At 43.1% G+C, this 20,044-nt stretch overlaps 1 protein-coding gene across 5 annotated transcripts in view; it reads right to left on the reverse strand.

The window, feature by feature from the left end:
- P4HA2 (prolyl 4-hydroxylase subunit alpha 2) overlaps nt 1-20,044 on the reverse strand; it is a 170,515-nt gene that overhangs the window by 112,213 nt on the left and 38,258 nt on the right. For all 5 annotated transcript variants that reach the window (XM_073651199.1, XM_073651200.1, XM_073651198.1 and 2 more), the window contains exons 3-4: nt 15,947-16,043; nt 11,528-11,679 (exon numbers count right to left, since the gene is read on the reverse strand). In XM_073651199.1, the coding sequence (XP_073507300.1) occupies nt 11,528-11,679; nt 15,947-16,043 (249 nt within the window). The remainder of the gene's footprint in view (nt 1-11,527; nt 11,680-15,946; nt 16,044-20,044) is intronic.

The following is a 20,044-nucleotide window of genomic DNA, read 5'->3' on the forward strand; positions in this document are numbered from 1 at the left end:
AAAAATATCTCCCGGATCCCCACATTCCTCAACCATGAATCTGCAAAAACACTAGTGCATGCCCTCATCATCTCCCGCCTTGACTACTGCAACCTCCTGTTCTGTGGCCTCCCTTCCAACACTCTTGCATGTGGCCTCCCTTCCAACACTCTTGTACCCCTCCATTCCATCCTAAACGCTGCAGCCCGACTAATCCACCTGTCCCCTCGCTATTCCCCGGCTTCTCCTCTCTGTCAATCTCTTCACTGGCTCCCCATTTCTCAGAGACTCCAGTTCAAAACCCTAACCATGGCATACAAAGCCATTCACAACCTTTCTCCTCCATATATCTCTGACCTAGTCGCCCGTTACATACCCGCACGCAACCTCCGATCCTCACTAGATCTCCTTCTCTACTCCCCTCTTATCTCCTCCTCCCACAATCGCATACAAGATTTCTCCCGTGCTTCCCCCCTACTCTGGAACTCTCTACCCCAACACATCAGACTCTCGTCCACCGTGGAAACCTTCAAAAGGAGCCTGAAGACCCACCTCTTCCGACAAGCCTACAACCTGCAGTAACCACCGCTCCACCATACCGCTGCACGACCAGCTCTACCCTCACCTACTGTATTCTCATCCATCCCTTGTAGATTGTGAGCCCTCGCAGGCAGGGTCCTCGCTTCTCCTGTACCAGTCGCTGTCACATTGTGTTCAAGATTATTGTAATTGTTTTTGCTATGTATACCCCTTTTTCACATGTAAAGCGCCATGGAATAAATGGCTCTATAATAATAAATAATGATAATTTTTATGCCCATAAATCAGATAGTTATACCATACAAAATAGTTAATAAATAACATTTCTCATATGTCTACTTTACATCTGCATCCTTTTTTTAACCGGTTCAGGACCGCCCACTGTACATAAACGTCGGCGCTGCCCGGGCTCTGTGCAGCGCCGACGTTTAAAAACGGTGGGTGGTCCCGCAGCGCTCAGGACCCCCAGGGTCCTGCTAGCGCTGCGGTACCGGTTCAGAGCAATAGCTCTGACATGTGGCATCATGGGGACCTGAATGGATCAGGTCCCCATGATGTTAACCTGTTCCTATCTTCTAGATGCCGCGATCCATAGCGATCGCGGCATTTAAAAGATAGTAACAGCTGGTGGTCGGCGATCGGGACCCCCCACATACCTCAGGAGCGGCGGGGATCCTGGTGCTGTGACCTCTGACATCATTGAGACCTGATTGGCTCAGGTCTCGATGATGTCAGCGTCACACCAGCCAATCAGAGAGATCACCAGGGAAGTTTGTTTTAGCAACAAACTTTCCCGGGCGATCTGCCTGATAAATACACTGTTTCTCCTCCGATCTCAGTGAGAGAGCAGAGGAGAAACAGTGTGACAAGAGCTGTGTCAGCCTTGCCACTGTGAAAGTAAAAAAAATAAAATAAAAAAGAAAGTAAGAGTTAGGGTTAGTGAGTCTGTCAGATCAGTCAGATCTGTCAGTCAGTCAGTCCTGTCAGATCAGTCCAGTCAGTCAGTCCTGTCAGATCAGTCAGTCAGTCCTGTCAGATCAGTCCAGTCAGTCAGTCCTGTCAGATCAGTCAGTCAGTCCTGTCAGATCAGTCAGTCAGTCCTGTCAGATCAGTCCAGTCAGTCAGTCCTGTCAGATCAGTCCAGTCAGTCAGTCCTGTCAGATCAGTCCAGTCAGTCAGTCCTGTCAGATCAGTCCAGTCAGTCCTGTCAGATCAGTCCAGTCAGTCCTGTCAGATCTGTCAGATCTGTCAGTCAGTCCTGTCAGATCTGTCAGTCAGTCCTGTCAGATCTGTCAGTCAGTCCTGTCAGATCTGTCAGTCAGTCCTGTCAGATCAGTCCAGTCAGTCAGTCCTGTCAGATCAGTCCAGTCAGTCAGTCAGTCCAGTCAGTCAGTCAGTCCTGTCAGATCAGTCCAGTCAGTCAGTCCTGTCAGATCAGTCCAGTCAGTCAGTCCTGTCAGATCAGTCCAGTCAGTCAGTCAGTCCAGTCAGTCAGTCAGTCCTGTCAGTCAGTCAGTCCTGTCAGATCAGTCAGTCAGTCCTGTCAGATCAGTCCAGTCAGTCAGTCCTGTCAGATCAGTCCAGTCAGTCAGTCAGTCCAGTCAGTCAGTCAGTCCTGTCAGATCAGTCAGTCAGTCCTGTCAGATCAGTCCAGTCAGTCAGTCCTGTCAGATCAGTCCAGTCAGTCAGTCCTGTCAGATCAGTCCAGTCAGTCAGTCCTGTCAGATCAGTCCAGTCAGTCAGTCCTGTCAGATCAGTCCAGTCAGTCAGTCCTGTCAGATCAGTCAGTCAGTCAGTCCTGTCAGATCAGTCCAGTCAGTCAGTCCTGTCAGATCAGTCCAGTCAGTCAGTCCTGTCAGATCAGTCCAGTCAGTCAGTCCTGTCAGATCAGTCCAGTCAGTCAGTCCTGTCAGATCAGTCCAGTCAGTCAGTCCTGTCAGATCAGTCAGTCAGTCCTGTCAGATCAGTCAGTCAGTCCTGTCAGATCAGTCAGTCAGTCCTGTCAGATCAGTCAGTCAGTCCTGTCAGATCAGTCCAGTCAGTCAGTCCTGTCAGATCAGTCCAGTCAGTCAGTCCTGTCAGATCAGTCCAGTCAGTCAGTCCTGTCAGATCAGTCCAGTCAGTCAGTCCTGTCAGATCAGTCAGTCAGTCCTGTCAGATCAGTCCAGTCAGTCAGTCCTGTCAGATCAGTCAGTCAGTCCTGTCAGATCAGTCAGTCAGTCCTGTCAGATCAGTCCAGTCAGTCAGTCCTGTCAGATCAGTCCAGTCAGTCAGTCCTGTCAGATCAGTCCAGTCAGTCAGTCCTGTCAGATCAGTCCAGTCAGTCCTGTCAGATCAGTCCAGTCAGTCCTGTCAGATCTGTCAGATCTGTCAGTCAGTCCTGTCAGATCTGTCAGTCAGTCCTGTCAGATCTGTCAGTCAGTCCTGTCAGATCTGTCAGTCAGTCCTGTCAGATCAGTCCAGTCAGTCAGTCCTGTCAGATCAGTCCAGTCAGTCAGTCAGTCCAGTCAGTCAGTCAGTCCTGTCAGATCAGTCCAGTCAGTCAGTCCTGTCAGATCAGTCAGTCAGTCCTGTCAGATCAGTCAGTCAGTCCTGTCAGATCAGTCCAGTCAGTCAGTCCTGTCAGATCAGTCCAGTCAGTCAGTCCTGTCAGATCAGTCCAGTCAGTCAGTCCTGTCAGATCAGTCCAGTCAGTCCTGTCAGATCAGTCCAGTCAGTCCTGTCAGATCTGTCAGTCAGTCCTGTCAGATCTGTCAGTCAGTCCTGTCAGATCTGTCAGTCAGTCCTGTCAGATCTGTCAGTCAGTCCTGTCAGATCAGTCCAGTCAGTCAGTCCTGTCAGATCAGTCCAGTCAGTCAGTCAGTCCAGTCAGTCAGTCAGTCCTGTCAGATCAGTCCAGTCAGTCAGTCCTGTCAGATCAGTCCAGTCAGTCAGTCCTGTCAGATCAGTCCAGTCAGTCAGTCAGTCCAGTCAGTCAGTCAGTCCTGTCAGTCAGTCAGTCCTGTCAGATCAGTCAGTCAGTCCTGTCAGATCAGTCCAGTCAGTCAGTCCAGTCAGTCAGTCAGTCCAGTCAGTCAGTCAGTCCTGTCAGTCAGTCAGTCCTGTCAGATCAGTCAGTCAGTCCTGTCAGATCAGTCCAGTCAGTCAGTCCTGTCAGATCAGTCCAGTCAGTCAGTCCTGTCAGATCAGTCCAGTCAGTCAGTCCTGTCAGATCAGTCCAGTCAGTCAGTCCTGTCAGATCAGTCAGTCAGTCAGTCCTGTCAGATCAGTCCAGTCAGTCAGTCCTGTCAGATCAGTCCAGTCAGTCAGTCCTGTCAGATCAGTCCAGTCAGTCAGTCCTGTCAGATCAGTCCAGTCAGTCAGTCCTGTCAGATCAGTCCAGTCAGTCAGTCCTGTCAGATCAGTCAGTCAGTCCTGTCAGATCAGTCAGTCAGTCCTGTCAGATCAGTCAGTCAGTCCTGTCAGATCAGTCAGTCAGTCCTGTCAGATCAGTCCAGTCAGTCAGTCCTGTCAGATCAGTCCAGTCAGTCAGTCCTGTCAGATCAGTCCAGTCAGTCAGTCCTGTCAGATCAGTCCAGTCAGTCAGTCCTGTCAGATCAGTCCAGTCAGTCAGTCCTGTCAGATCAGTCAGTCAGTCCTGTCAGATCAGTCCAGTCAGTCAGTCCTGTCAGATCAGTCAGTCAGTCCTGTCAGATCAGTCAGTCAGTCCTGTCAGATCAGTCCAGTCAGTCAGTCCTGTCAGATCAGTCCAGTCAGTCAGTCCTGTCAGATCAGTCCAGTCAGTCCTGTCAGATCAGTCCAGTCAGTCCTGTCAGATCTGTCAGATCTGTCAGTCAGTCCTGTCAGATCTGTCAGTCAGTCCTGTCAGATCTGTCAGTCAGTCCTGTCAGATCTGTCAGTCAGTCCTGTCAGATCAGTCCAGTCAGTCAGTCCTGTCAGATCAGTCCAGTCAGTCAGTCAGTCCAGTCAGTCAGTCAGTCCTGTCAGATCAGTCCAGTCAGTCAGTCCTGTCAGATCAGTCCAGTCAGTCAGTCCTGTCAGATCAGTCCAGTCAGTCAGTCAGTCCAGTCAGTCAGTCAGTCCTGTCAGTCAGTCAGTCCTGTCAGATCAGTCAGTCAGTCCTGTCAGATCAGTCCAGTCAGTCAGTCCTGTCAGATCAGTCCAGTCAGTCAGTCAGTCCAGTCAGTCAGTCAGTCCTGTCAGATCAGTCAGTCAGTCCTGTCAGATCAGTCCAGTCAGTCAGTCCTGTCAGATCAGTCCAGTCAGTCAGTCCTGTCAGATCAGTCCAGTCAGTCAGTCCTGTCAGATCAGTCGTCAGTCAGTCCTGTCAGATCAGTCCAGTCAGTCAGTCCTGTCAGATCAGTCAGTCAGTCAGTCCTGTCAGATCAGTCCAGTCAGTCAGTCCTGTCAGATCAGTCCAGTCAGTCAGTCCTGTCAGATCAGTCCAGTCAGTCAGTCCTGTCAGATCAGTCCAGTCAGTCAGTCCTGTCAGATCAGTCAGTCAGTCCTGTCAGATCAGTCAGTCAGTCCTGTCAGTCCAGTCAGTCAGTCCTGTCAGATCAGTCCAGTCAGTCAGTCCTGTCAGATCAGTCCAGTCAGTCAGTCCTGTCAGATCAGTCCAGTCAGTCAGTCCTGTCAGATCAGTCCAGTCAGTCAGTCCTGTCAGATCAGTCCAGTCAGTCAGTCCTGTCAGATCAGTCCAGTCAGTCAGTCCTGTCAGATCAGTCCAGTCAGTCAGTCCTGTCAGATCAGTCCAGTCAGTCCTGTCAGATCTGTCAGTCAGTCCTGTCAGATCTGTCAGTCAGTCCTGTCAGATCTGTCAGTCAGTCCTGTCAGATCTGTCAGTCAGTCCTGTCAGATCAGTCCAGTCAGTCAGTCCTGTCAGATCAGTCCAGTCAGTCAGTCCTGTCAGATCAGTCCAGTCAGTCAGTCCTGTCAGATCAGTCCAGTCAGTCAGTCCTGTCAGATCAGTCAGTCAGTCCTGTCAGATCAGTCAGTCAGTCCTGTCAGATCAGTCAGTCAGTCCTGTCAGATCAGTCAGTCCTGTCAGATCAGTCAGTCCTGTCAGATCAGTCAGTCCTGTCAGGTCAGTCAGTCAGTCCGGTCCGTTCAGTCCGGTCCGTTCAGTCCGGTCCGTTCAGTCCGGTCCGTTCAGTCCGGTCCGTTCAGTCCGGTCCGTTCAGTCCGGTCCGTTCAGTCCGGTCCGTTCAGTCCGGTCCGTTCAGTCCGGTCCGTTCAGTCCGGTCCGTTCAGTCCGGTCCGTTCAGTCCGGTCCGTTCAGTCCGGTCCGTTCAGTCCGGTCCGTTCAGTCCGGTCCGTTCAGTCCGGTCCAAAAATCTAAAAATAAAATGGCCCGTCAGACTTATACCGCAGAGGAGGTGTATGCCCTGCTGTGTTCTGACACTGATGACAGCGCAATCTGAGATGGAGATGTGGATTTTGAGGGCTTTAGTAGCGGCGACACTGAGAGCTCAGAAATGAGCAGTGATTCTGGTCAATCCTCAAGCCCAAGGACCAGTACAACAATAGGGGCAAATAGCGCTACTGGAGAAACGTCTCTAAATCAGGGAACACTGCCCAGTACAAGCGCTGTCCCTGCTACTAGTGAATTGGCGCACGCCAGTGTACAAGGGGCTTTGCCACATGATCTAGCATTTCCCAGATGGGAGGCTTCGGATTCGGCTGCTCCATTCCGCCCTGATTTCAACGCCACTCCTGGTATAAATGTGGAGGTGGAAGATTTTGGACCAATTCATTTTTTTAATTTGTTTTTTACAGACAGCTTGCTAGAGCATATTGTTGTGCAAACAAATTTATATGCATCCCAATTCATAAGCCAGAATCCCCGATCTTACTATGCTAGGGCAAATTTATGGACACCAACTAATGTCCCGGAAATAAAAAAAATTTTAGGACTTACATTTGCCATGGGGCTTGTTAAAAAACCGAGCATTCGATCCTACTGGTCCAACCACCCTGTTCAAGCCACCCCTATGTTTTCAGTCATTCTGCCTAGGACCCGTTATGAAATGCTCATGCGGTTTTGGCATTTTAACAATAGTCAATGCCTGCCCAGAAATGCCCCAGAACATGACAGGTTATACAAAATTAGACCCATCATTGAAAATTTGTCAGAAAAATTCTTAAGCCTCTACACCCCAACACAAAATATTTCTATAGATGAGTCCCTTGTAAAATTCAAAGGAAGACTGCACCTCAAGCAATTTATCCCATCTAAAAGGGCAAGGTTTGGAATAAAGATCTATAAAATGTGCGAAAGTTCAACCGGATACACATCCGCTTTCCGCATATATGAGGGGAAAGATAGCCAACTAAACCCACCAGGATGCCCTACTTATCTGGGGACATCTGCAAAAATTGTTTGGGAGCTGATAAGTCCATTTTTTCAAAAAGGCTACAATCTATATGTGGACAATTATTACACCAGCATACCCCTATTTAAAAGTCTGGTTGAACACAACATCGGGGCTTGTGGGACCATCCGTAAAAACCGTCAGGGGTTTCCACAACCATTGGTCAACCAAAAGTTCCAAAAGGGGCAGTCAGGGGCTGTACGCAATGGAGAGCTGCTTGCCCTGAAATATAGGGATAAGAGGGATATTTTTGTCCTCAGCTCGATCCACACAGATGCCACAAGGGCCACTGTAGAACTAGGATCCACCACTCCGAAGCAAAAACCTGTGTCAGTCATTGACTACAACAAACACATGGGGGGTGTGGACCTTGCAGACCAGGTTCTACAGCCATACCAGGTATCAAGAAAGTCCTATACCTGGTATAAAAAGTTGGTTATCTATTTGTTTCAGGTGGCCACATACAATTCTTTTGTGTTGTACAAAAAAGCAGGAAATTCAGATCCTTTTCTTGATTATCAAGAAAAGGTAATTGAAAATCTTGTCTTTCAAAGTGCTAGCCCCGCTCATCCATTAGAATCTGAGGATGTGAAAAGACTCACTGAGCGACATTTTATTGCACTTATTCCAGCAACGGAAACAAGAAGGAACCCCCAGAAAAGATGTCGTGTATGTACTAAGAGAGGAATGAGGCGTGATACCCGCTACTATTGCCCACAATGCCCATCATTGCCAGCCTTATGCGTCACTGACTGCTTTAAAATCTACCACACAGAACCACGTTTTTAAACTGTAAAAATGTATCCCAATTTGTCATTCAAACATTTGGTTCATTTAGTGAATGACATATTCGAGTAGAGCTCACTTAATTTCCAGGGGGGGTTCTCCAGAATCTAAACCTTCCATTGCGTGCTTATTTCTGGAAATCATCCATCGAGTTAAAATGGTCACTAAACCCATAGATGAATTCCCAGAGGGGTGTCATTTCCAAAATGGGGTCACTTCAGGGGGGATTCTTTAGCTCTGGTACTCTGAAAAGTGCCAGAACAGCATAATCCCCCCTGAAGTGACCCCATTATGGAAATGACACCTCTGTGGGAATTCATCTATGGGTTTAGTGACCATTTACCTACTTATTTTCCCACCACTAGATTAATTTATACAGAGGAGTAGATTGTAAAATTCGGTCACTTGTTGTGGGTTTCCTCTGTTTAGGCACCTCAGGGGCTCTCCAAATGCAACATGGCGTCCGCTATCCATTCCAGTCAAATTTCCATTCCAAAAGTCAAATGGCGCTCCTTACCTTCCGAGCCATGCCGTGCGCCCAAACAGTGGCTTTGCACCACATATGGGGTATCAGCGTGCTCAGGAGAAATTGCACAACACATTTTGGGGTCCATTTTTTCTGGCTGCCCTTGTGAAAATTAAAAATTTGAGGCTAAAGTAGCAGTTTTGTGAAAAAAAAGTTAAATGCTCATTGTTTTCTTCCACATTCCAAAAATTCCTGTGAAGCACCTGAAGGGTTAATAAACTTCTTGAATGTGGTTTTGAGCACCTTGAGGGGTGCAGTTTTTAGAATGGTGTCACTTTTGGGTATTTTCTGTCATAAAGGCTCCTCAAAGTCACTTCAAATAAGATGTGGTCCCTAAAAAAATGGTTTTGTAAATTTTGTTGTAAAAATGAGAAATCGCTGGTCAACTTTTAACCCTTATAGCTTCCTAACAGAAAAAAATTTTGGTTCCAAAATTGTGCTGATGTGAAGTAGACATGTGGGAAATGTTATTCATTAACTATTTTGTGTGATATATCTCTCTGATTAAAGGGCATGAAAATTCAAAGCTTGAAAATTGCAAAATTTTCAAAATTTTCGCCAAATTTCCGATTTTTTCACAAATAAACGCAAGTGATATCGAAGAAATTTTACCACTATCATGAAGTACAATATGTCACAAAAAAAACAATCTCAGAATCAGGGGGATCCGTTGAAGCGTTCCAGAGTAATTACCTCATAAAGTGACAGTGGTCAGAATTGAAAAAATTGGCCCGGTCACGAAGGCAAAAACAGGCTCTGGCGCGAAGTGGTTAAACAACTTTTTTATTTGTTAGGAAGTTAGAAGAGATTTTTTTTAGGGACCACATCACATTTGAAGTGACTTAGGGGGGCCTATATGACAGAAAATTCCCAAAAGTGACACCATTCTAAAAACCGCACCCCTCAAAGTCCTCAAAACCACATTCAAGAAGTTTAGAAAGCCTTCAGGTGCTTCACAGGATTTAATGGAATGTGGAAGGAAAAAAATTAACATTTATTTTACATTCTTTTTTCACTAAAAATTTACTTTAGCCCCAATTATTTTTACTTTCAGAAAGGTAACAAAAGAAAATGAACCATACAATTTGTTGTGCAATTTCTCCAGAGTACGCCGATACCCCATATGTTGGGGAAAACAACTATTTGAGCACACGGCAGGGCTTGGAAGGGAAGCAGCACCCTTTGACTTTTTGAACGCAAAAAAGGCTGGAATCAAGAGCGGAGGTCATGTCGCGATTAGAGAGCCCCTGATGTGCCTGAACAGTGGAAACCACCACAAGTGATCCCATTTTCAGAACTAGACCCCCAAAGAATGTATCTAGATGTATGGTGAACACCTTGAACCTTCCCCATATGCTTCACAGAAGTTTATAACATTGAGCTGCAAAAAAAAAAAAAAAATCAAATTTTTCCCAGAAAAGGTTTTGTTTTTTTTTAGCCCCAAATTTTGCATTTTCACAAAGGTCACAGGAGAAAATGCGCCATACATTTGTTGCGCAATTTCTTCTGAGTATGCAGATATCCCATATGTGGGGGAAAACTACTGTTTGGGCGCACGGCAGTGCTCGTAAGGGAAGGAGCGCCCTGCCATGCTTTTTGAACGCAAAATTTACTGGAATCATTAGCAGACGCCATGTCACATTTGGAGAGCCCCTGATGTGCCTACATAGTGGAAACCCCCAACAAGTGACCCCATTTTGGAAACTAGACCCCTCAGGGAATGTATCTATATGTGTGGTGAGCACCTTGAACGCACAGGTGCTTCACAGAAGTTTATAACGTTGAACTGTGAAAATGAAAAAATAAACATGCAGAGTGGAGACTCGAGCATGTCACTCGAGCACCCGCGATACTCTGTGCATACCTGAGCACCTGAGCCAAACTTGAGTAGCGAGCATTTGCGGTCAACACTAGTTGTCATTGTCATCATTTTTTTTTTTTTTTACTTTTAAAAACCCCAACCAAAATAAGCCCAACCCTAACCCCAAGCCCTAACCACAACCCGAACCCCCAAAAAAAGCCCAACCCCAAACCCCAAGCCCAGCCCTAATTGCAAAGAATGAAATAAAAATTCTAAAATAAAAAAAAATAATAATCTGACTAAGGAGGTGACTTGGCTTTTGATCACTGTGACAGGGTCTAACAGAAAAATATTCCTGCCAGTGCCAGTCGGCAGATATCGGCGGGCGCACTGCGCATGCCACTGCCATTTTTTTCAGAAAAAAGAGGCGGAGGGCCGGGGGAAGGAGCAATAGGGACCAGGGAATGGAGGAGGTACCATTGGGGGAGGGATTTTGGGGACATCATTGCTCTCTCGTCTGACATGTATATCATGCCATAAGAGAGAGAAATAATTTTAAATAGCAGGCACACTTTTTTTTACGTGATCGCCATTATTCATTGAATAACAGCAATCACGTGATTGGGGACCAGAAAATCTGGCCCGGATAGTGATTCTCCAGGCTCTCAGCTACCCCCAGTAGTGGAGACCTCGGAGATTTTCCGACTCTGGGGGGGGGGGAAAGGCGCTATTCCCTTATTACCGATCGGTGTTTTTAAAACGACGATGAGGTAATAAGGCCCCTTAGCGGCTGCCGTTTTAATGTGTATCAGCGGTCGTTAAGGGGTTACAAGGTCAGGGCCTATTCAACTGTGCCATAAAATGGGCACAAGAGATAGTGTGGTGGTTCCCGAGCCACGTTTACAATCCTTTGAGCAAAGTGAACGACAGCAAATAAATGCACGCAAACACTCCATGTTTTAAGAATTAAAAAGGGGTTTCTCCGTTTTGGTAAATGTCAGTCCTCGGCTGCAGATTATTATAAAGAAACAAACCACACTGTATTTGCCTCCCCAAGTCTCCACCGCTGTTTCCAGTCTCTGGCATTGGCTGCCTTGCTGACGTTACATTGACAGTTAATCAGTAAGCTCAGTGGCTCAGCCAGTGTAGATGGAACCCGCACTCACAAGCCCATTGATTGGCTGCCGCACTGTCAGTATCACAGCCAATGACAGACACTGGGAGCATTGGCGGAGACTCAGGGATGGTTACTACAGTGCAGTTTGTTTCTGCAGCCAGGGAAACCTGAACCTGAAAAGGGAACCACTTTTTTAAAAGGAGTAAAATGAAGTTGTTGCACAACTGTAAAGAGGCGCTGATAGTGTGTTTTTAACTATATTTTCTATAAAAATGGGAGAAGATGGCCTCATGAGTAATTCCTAAACTCAGGTGTAAATCAGCTCGTGGATAGGTATGATTAAACAGACTTGAAGGATAATATTCTTCTAAAGACGATTTTCAGTACAGATCCATACTACCTACCCTGAGTTGAATCCTGAAGCACCAAATTCTCAAGTGTGAGCCAGTCTGTATTTAGTCTCTTTACCAGCTTGTATGCATTGACGGGATGAGCGAGGTAGCCCTCTGGATCAGAGGAGGATCTGCTTGTAAGCTCTTCTACTCGAGAGGCCCAGCTGAAAGAGAAGGACTTTTACATCACAAGCTACCCTTTACATAAATACATGATAGAAAACATTATTTCTGCTCCTTGCCAAGTTCATGAGCATATAAAAACAGTCCAAGTATCAAGCAAAAAACTTGGAAGATTTTGATCTATATTGTCATCCGTGTGCTGTTTGTTCGTTTTTTATGTCTGTGTTGCATCAGTTTCATACATCAACAATTACAAAATGAACATGATCCAATAGTTTCCTGTGGTAATAGTGGCTATGTATCTGTAAAAAAAACAGATACTATATAGTTGATGGGATCCAATTTTTTTTTTTCTTCACACTCACGGACCTGAATAGGCAAACCTCATTCAACAAACGGAAGAAACTAGCACACGATGCAATTTTTTTTTCATGAGAAGGATTCATTCCATGAAAATAATTGCTGATCTGAACAGCCCAACTGGACAGTATTGCTGTCTGTGTGGTGTCAAATTTTTCACAGACCTACAAAAGGACCAAAGGTACATTCAGTACATGTGAATGAAAATACGATTATGGCTTTACAGTTAGAGCAATGAGACCATGGAATGCCCTACTGCAAGAGGCAGTAATGGCAGTACATCAGCATTTTAAAAAGGGTTGGATACTTTTCTAATAACCATTGGCATAGTGGGTTACAAGCAAGGCTGTGGAGCCGGTAAGTCAAACCTCCGACTCAATTTCCATGACACCGACTCCACGACTCCGACTCCCTCATACATGGCTCATGTTTAAGTGATAAATTTACTGTAGTAAAATGGTAACATCAGGCTTTTAATCATTATTAGGATACAATAATCAAGCTGTTTAGATAGAACATTAAATATATTTATTGGAATACAACTTTAGAACAAAAAACCTTTTGCATATTTACAATTTATTATACACTTCAGTAAGTGGAAAAAACAGTTTTCAACAAAAACGTACTGAATAACATTTGTGCAGTCTATGAATTTGTTCTGAGAAATAGTATCACCTCCATCAGATCCTCCTTCATAGATGACCTCAAATCTGACCTAATTATTTTAAGGCTAGAGAACAACCTCTCTACACTAACTTGGGTTGGTGGCAAAGCCGTAGCCACATGGGCAACATCTCTAACAATTTCCGGGTATAAAGGAATTGCCTCATGCACAGTCAGTTTTGATGAATGATTGAACTCTTCTACTTCTTTGAGAGCAAGTGAATAATTAGAATCTGAAATATGGTCAATCTGTTTTCTATGGGAGTGGAATCTTTTCCTCTGCGGCAACACTTTGTCTGCTCCATGTCGTCCAAATACTTTTTGAAATTAAACTCATCAGGCTGAAGAAACGGCAGCAGTAGCACTGGCAGGACCAAAGTCCTCTTGCTCTTGGCCATCCTGTAGCCCATTCATCCTAACTGCTACCTCAGTCAGAGCTTCCTTTCCTTTAGTAAGCTGTTGATCATCAAGCATTATACGATGACTGGGGTCCACATAAACAGCTGCCAGAAGAATGTTATTTTGTAATAACAGTGTCTCTCTCCGTTTCATTGAAGCAGCAATGCAATCTGTGATTAAACCTCCTCTTTGGGACAGGCAAAACAACAAGTTCTTCCACTCCTTTATAAAAATGCCAGGAGTTAAATCCTCAGCTTGTAATTTTTTAGTCACTGTAAATGGCTGATGAAGCAATTCCTTCAATTCAGCCATCTGTGTCCATTGACCTTCATTTAGAGTTGCCTGAGGGTTGGCCATATCTACAAGAAAGAGTTTCAGCTCAAGCAATCGCTCAATCATTAAATAGGTGCTGCCCCACTGAGTGGCAGTATCTGCAATTGCCCCTTTTCCAGCAAGTCTCTTCCAAGATGGAATAAATTTTAGGGATTCTATCAGCAATAGCCAATTTCCTCACATTGCTGATCAGAGTTGCAGCATGTTCCTCTTGCAGACTATCTCTTATTGCCAGCTGCAGCATGTGTACAACCCAGGGCATATGATGACTAGGAGAGAGGTGTAAAGTAGCTTAAACAAGATCGTCTAATTTGTAAGGGTATGTGCACATGATCCTTTCTGGCAGCGCTTTGAACGCAGCATACTTGTGCTGCGTCCAAAGCGCTGCACGCAGGTGAATCCGCATGTGTTCATTGAACACATGTGGATTCACCGCATTCTATACATTGCACTGATACTAGTCTCCCCAAGAGAAATTCTGTCTCCGCAAGAGAAATTGACATGCTGCGGTCTGTGAAGACGCGCCACATGTTCATCTCCGCGGGTGAGCCGCAGGAGCACGGAGACGAATAATGGGCATGGGATTTCTTGAAATCCCGTCCACTATGCTCTAACATCTGACCGCTACGGATTGCATCCAATCCACAGCGTTTACTGACAGTGTGCACATACACTAAAGAATCATTTTGCTGTTCTTCTGTAGTAATATCAGTTTGTTCCTCCATTATGAGAACAGGACTGTGGTCTTCCATCTCCAACATACTGAATCTGAAATGTTCTTCTAGCTGCTGTTCACCTTCATTATTCTCATTCATCAGTTTAATTGTACTTATCATGTTTGAAGCATTGTCCGTTACAATAGCAAGAACCTGTTCTTTTTTGAGTTCGTAATCTTGCAGAACTTTTTCCACTAAGGCCTGGAGAAACTGGCTGCTGTGATGAGCTTTAGTATCTTTTACTGCCAGTGTCTTGGTAACAATTTCTTTGTTGTCACAAACAAACGTTGATAGCAAAATAGTTCACTCTGAGGTGTGCATGCATCCATTTTAAGAAACAAAAAGCGTCTCTTGAGAGTCTTTTTAAGATCTTCCTTTTGGTTGAGGGCTTCTTCAATCACTAATTTTCTAATACTTTCTCTTTCCAGAGAAACACCAAGTTTGAGGGCCATTTCTCCATTAAGAGCTGTAAAAGCTGGTCATGCAAATAATGATAATGGTACCCCACAAACTGCATTGAACTACTGTACCCAATTTATTATATATTTTAGGAGTCAGAGTCAGTCCATTTTACACCAACTCCGATTCCACAGTAACAAGTAATCTAGTGATAGATAATACAGAATTGCTCGAGAGATATTTAACCTGATGACCTGTATCTTTTTTCAATCTATGCAACTAAGACAGTATATTAAAACATACAAATACTACAATATGAAAAAAAAGTCAAAAATTATAAAAAATAAAAAAATACATTTAACACAAAAATTGAATTTAGGAGAAACCATATGGAGTTAAGTTGACTAAAAATCCAAATTTTATTCAAATCTATTAAAAAATGTACAAAAATGTAAGACATAGACAGAACAAACACTAATACATAAAAAGTGGGTGTGCAGTGCTGCACAAAACCATACACTTAGACCAATACATCAATCAGGCAGGATGTCAGTATATCAAATACATAGATATTCACACAAAATCATCAGTAAAGGAGGGCAATGCTGGTGCATATAAAATCACTCTGTCAAAAAGTGTGTGTATCAAGTATAAAGAGGTGCAACCATAAGGGAGCACATACATTGAACACACATCATTAAATCAATAGGTGCATGCAAAGCCCTAGCTTACCCAATTAAATAAGTGATGGAAAGTGCAGGGAACTGCCACACACAGGAACCCCCAACCAAGACCTCTACGCGCGTTTCGCTGTTTGTTAGTGTTACTTCATCATGGGGGATAATTGGGTAAGCTAGGGCTTTGCATGCACCTATTGATTTAATGATATGTGTGTTCAATGTATGTGCTCCCTTATGGTTGCACCTCTTTATACTTGATACACATACTTTTTGACAGAGTGATTTTATATGCACCAGCATAGCCCTCTTTTACTGATGATTTTTTGTGAATATCTATGCATTTGATATACAGACATCCTGTCTGACTGATGTATTGGTCTAAGTGTATGGTTTTGTGCAGCACTGCACACCCACTTTTTATGTATTAGTGTTTGTTCTGTCTATGTCTTACATTTTTTGTACATTTTTTAATAGATTTGAATAAAATTTGGATTTTTAGTCAACTTAACTCCATATGGTTTCTCCTATATTCAATATATGTTATGTATGGAGTCCTATAGGGTTGCATAGTCGATACTTATCTAATTTGCTCCTGGCTATTCATATGAATAATGCTGTATCTGGGATTATATATACTAATTTAACACAAAAAACAAATTTAAAAATAGGTCGTTAATGATAGATTACCTTTAAGATAATACATCAGAATACCTAATAAAATAATGTCAAACAACGTGTATGTATCCATATCCAAATACCTTTTGATCTTAGAAAGGCGTTCTTCTTCCTCTCTAATGTACTCCTTTAAGGACTGTACGAGGTCTCTTTCCTTGTAAATAAGGTCTGTCATCTGACCTGTATTAGAAAAAAAAATAGTGAACTATTAGTAACAGTGTGCAGTCTTATTTCTAGAGAAAGCACCACCAGCCCTGCAGCGATATGTATACCTAAAGCAGTTTACCACTTTTTACTCTATAAAGTTTTATTCAACAACTTTAAAACACTTTGTTTCGATTACTAAACATTTCCTATATCTCTGCTTGCCTTTTGCAAGTGGAAACGTTCCGGTTTACTTTTGGAGGAATACATGCAGACATAGTCAGACGCCAGTGATCTTTCCAGAATGCAATCAGAAAAAAAAATAAAAAAAAAACAGTCTGAGTGTCATCAGCATGTCAGTTTTTGCCATCATTGATTCTCATGTAAGAAAAAAACAAAAACGCCAAAGCTTCGTCAATCTCGGACTGCACACTGATGACATCAACATTCTGTCCATGATTTTCACGAACCCATAGATATGCATCGGTAATTTTAATCCATGACTGGAACACAGACAGGTCTGATTTTTTTTTGCGGACACATGGCCTACAACACATACAGACATGTGACCAGCTCCTTAGATTATGGGATGCAAATTTCTACTCTGTCCTGCAGTTTCGCTACTCTGCAACTATCCTGTCACTAATTAAAAGACTCATCTGAAGCCAAGATTATTTATCTCAAGTCTGTTATGTTATTAAAAATTAAATAATTTAAAATAATTTAAAGAAATTACAAAAGTGAGAGAGTGTAGGGCGGGAGAGGTAATTATTGCTTCTTTTTTCAGTACACATAAGACTTTATTTTAATATACCATATCACATATTTAGTGGAAGTTTTGTAATATTAAGCATATTTGCCCTGTAAAAGCAGCCCCATGTAAATGGGAAAAAGTCCAAATGTCATTTGACAACAGTTCCAGGAATGACATGATTGCCAGAACTAAAAGGGGCAGTGTTGCAACCAGTAAATGATCTGCAGCACGAGAAAAACACAATGCTGCAAAATAGAGCCTGTAAAGGGCCACCGTAAAAAGGTGTTCATGGTCAGGGTGAATAGGTCTGCAAGTTTTTAGCTAAATAATCTGAGAGCAGCATGATGTTTATGACAGGTTGAGCAAAATCAGTGTTTTATTAACAGACTAGATGGTGGCCCGATTCTAACGCATCGGGTATTCTAGAATATGTATGTACTTTATTTATGAAGATTTAAGAATAATGCAATGAATACACAGGATTTTACGGGTAAAATATATACATTATTATTATGAATATCTAACTGTATATAAATAAATCATCAGACGAAAGAAGTACATCAACACTATAATATATTTGTTAACAATATCAACCCAAAATATTTTTGTACACTACATTTCTTGTGAATACGTTTTGACTATCTATAAGCAACTCTCCTTGTAAAGGGGTGTGAAGAACTTGCACCTTGACGTTGGATCTCATTTTAACTCTTGAAAATGCAACGTAGAGTTGTCCATGACCAAAAACGGGCTCCGTTAGATATATGACAACACAGTGTAGAGTTTGACCTTGTGACTTGTTTATTGTCATGGCAAAAGCTAGTTTTACTGGAAACTGTCGACGACGAAGCCTAAATGGAAGACCGGTGTCCGAAAGACATAAAACAATCCGTGGAATGAACACTTCGTATCATTTTGCTGATCCAGTGATCACTCTTGCTTGAATTACGTGGGAATGGAGTCCAGTAACAATAAGGCGAGTTCCATTACATAGACCATTTTTTTGTATTTAGATTCCGCAGCAACATTACGATTTTTCCAACTTTGAGTTGTAGTCTGTGGGATGGCATTCCTGATGGCACAACACTATTTAAAAATTCAACTGGATAATGCTCTCGTTCATCTTCATTGTCTACATCCACTGAATCATCACTTTTGTACAACTTATACTCTCCAGGCATTCTATCCATCACACGGGAATTTAGCAGAGCTACGTCATCGTTCTTGGGACAGAGAATTGCATGGGAAGAAGCCCTCTCAACACTGCTTTGGTCATTCACATCAATTTCAACGCATTGTCCAAAAACATCACTTACGATGCAGTCAGTGCACAACATGTCTTCTGGTATTTCAATAATGTCTTCTCCAAGGTTGTATTCATTGCTAAGTTCACCATTACCAAGTTTAAGAAGCCACTTGCTGTACTCTGGGTCAGAAGATCGCATGTTGTTAATTAGTTGGAGTTTATTAAACTGTTTCCAAAGGTCAGCCATTTTTAAGCTGGACTCGATAACATCTGTTCTTGTTCTATTTGGTATGACTGGAAGGCATTGCCTAAAATCTCCGCCAATGACAAAAACGTTACCTCCAAACAGAATTTCATTATTTTCAGCAAGATTTGTAGTCATTACTTTACGCAGAAGTCTGTCAATTAAGCTCAAAGCGTATTTGGGTGCCATGGTGCACTCGTCAAGTATCAAAAGATTTGCGTTAACTGTCTTCTTGCAAATGTGTCTTGTTTTATTCTGGAAACGGAGATTTCGCTGACTGGAACTGGTATCCCAAAGAGTGAATGGATAGTGCGACCTCCTCGTAAAAGGTTTGCTGCAATACCTGTTGTAGCCGATGGCAATACGACTTTTCCCAGCCCTCTAACATGATGCATTAAAACTTCATATAGGTATGTTTTACTGCTCCCTCCTCGACCGTCAATAAAGAAACATTTTGGCCTTGCATCTGCTTGGTTTTCTATAGCGCTCACAATAGTGTCATATGCAATCCGTTGTTGTTCATTTAAGGAGTTTCTCTTTTCTATTGCCAACAATAATTTGTAAGCTTCGTCATACTCTGGAACTTGTGGAACTTGAATTGCAGGCTGTGGCAAACTAAAGTCTGAAAACGTTTTTCCATGCAATAGTAAGACATTTTGGACATCTTGCATGGCATAAGATTCGCAATTTTGACAATTTCCACATCTGTTGAGAAGACGTAAGCAGGAATCCTCGATTATATGTTCTTTGAAATTTGTCCAAAGTTGAGCCGGATTTGTAGGCGGTCCAAATACGCAGATGTAGGCAAACAATTCACGAAGTTGCTTAGGCATATGTAGGATAACTGCGTCTTCTAAAGTAAGTCTCCACACAGTTATCATCCAATGGAAGTCCTAAAGCTAAAGCTGCAGCTTTAAATGTATCATGCAATACTCCGTTAACTGTTTTCAAATCGTCATAACTTGTAGCTCCTTTCACATGCAGTAGTAACAACCGAAGGCAATATCTTTCTTGATCCTTGACACTAACAGTATACATGCGTCCAATTATTCTGCTAAGTCCTCGTTGTCTTGTATTCCAAACGTAATGTTCTGGAATCTCTCGATACAAATACTGCCTTGCGTTTTCATCATGTTGTTTCAGCAAACATTATTCCATTAATGTTGACGTCGTGCTTAAAGTTTCTGAGACATCTTTGACTTGACCATCTTCAAAGAAATAAAGCTGCTGTTGATTTGGTAAATGAATAGCTAAACGTATAATGGCATGGAACTGTGAATGCATTGGAAACGCAAATATCCTCCAAGCAGCTTCTGGAGCACTCACATATCTTGAGTCAACAAAAGTTGATGATTCATCGTGATTGACTGTTTTCTGTTGTATTTCGACGTTAGCTTTGTCATGCCCCTTGTAAATGTACTTGAAAATATATTTTACACTTTTTGTTGAAGCACAGATTTCTACGTTGATGTGACAGTTGCAGCGTTTTGATAAGTACGCGTTGTATGGAACTATCCATGAGTTATTTATAATTTTTTTGTTGCGAACAATGGTATCTATGTGTTGTCGTCGGTACGATGGGTAGCCATCCAAGTCTTTAACAGTTTGCTGTTTGAACTCCTTTGGAAACCCTTTTGTACACTTTCCGTTTTTCATGCATGGACTTTTTGGATTTGCTACACCGCATGGGCCATGAACCATATGAGCGACTACAATATTATGCAGTTCAGGATACTTTTCTTGGTTAGGAATTTCAGCCCACACTATGTTGTCGATTTCTTCCTCCGTGCGAA

Source organism: Phyllobates terribilis, unplaced genomic scaffold, assembly GCF_046119375.1.
Source record: "Phyllobates terribilis strain yellow unplaced genomic scaffold, ASM4611937v1 Scaffold_11__3_contigs__length_659146591, whole genome shotgun sequence".
Taxonomy (NCBI): domain Eukaryota; kingdom Metazoa; phylum Chordata; class Amphibia; order Anura; family Dendrobatidae; genus Phyllobates; species Phyllobates terribilis.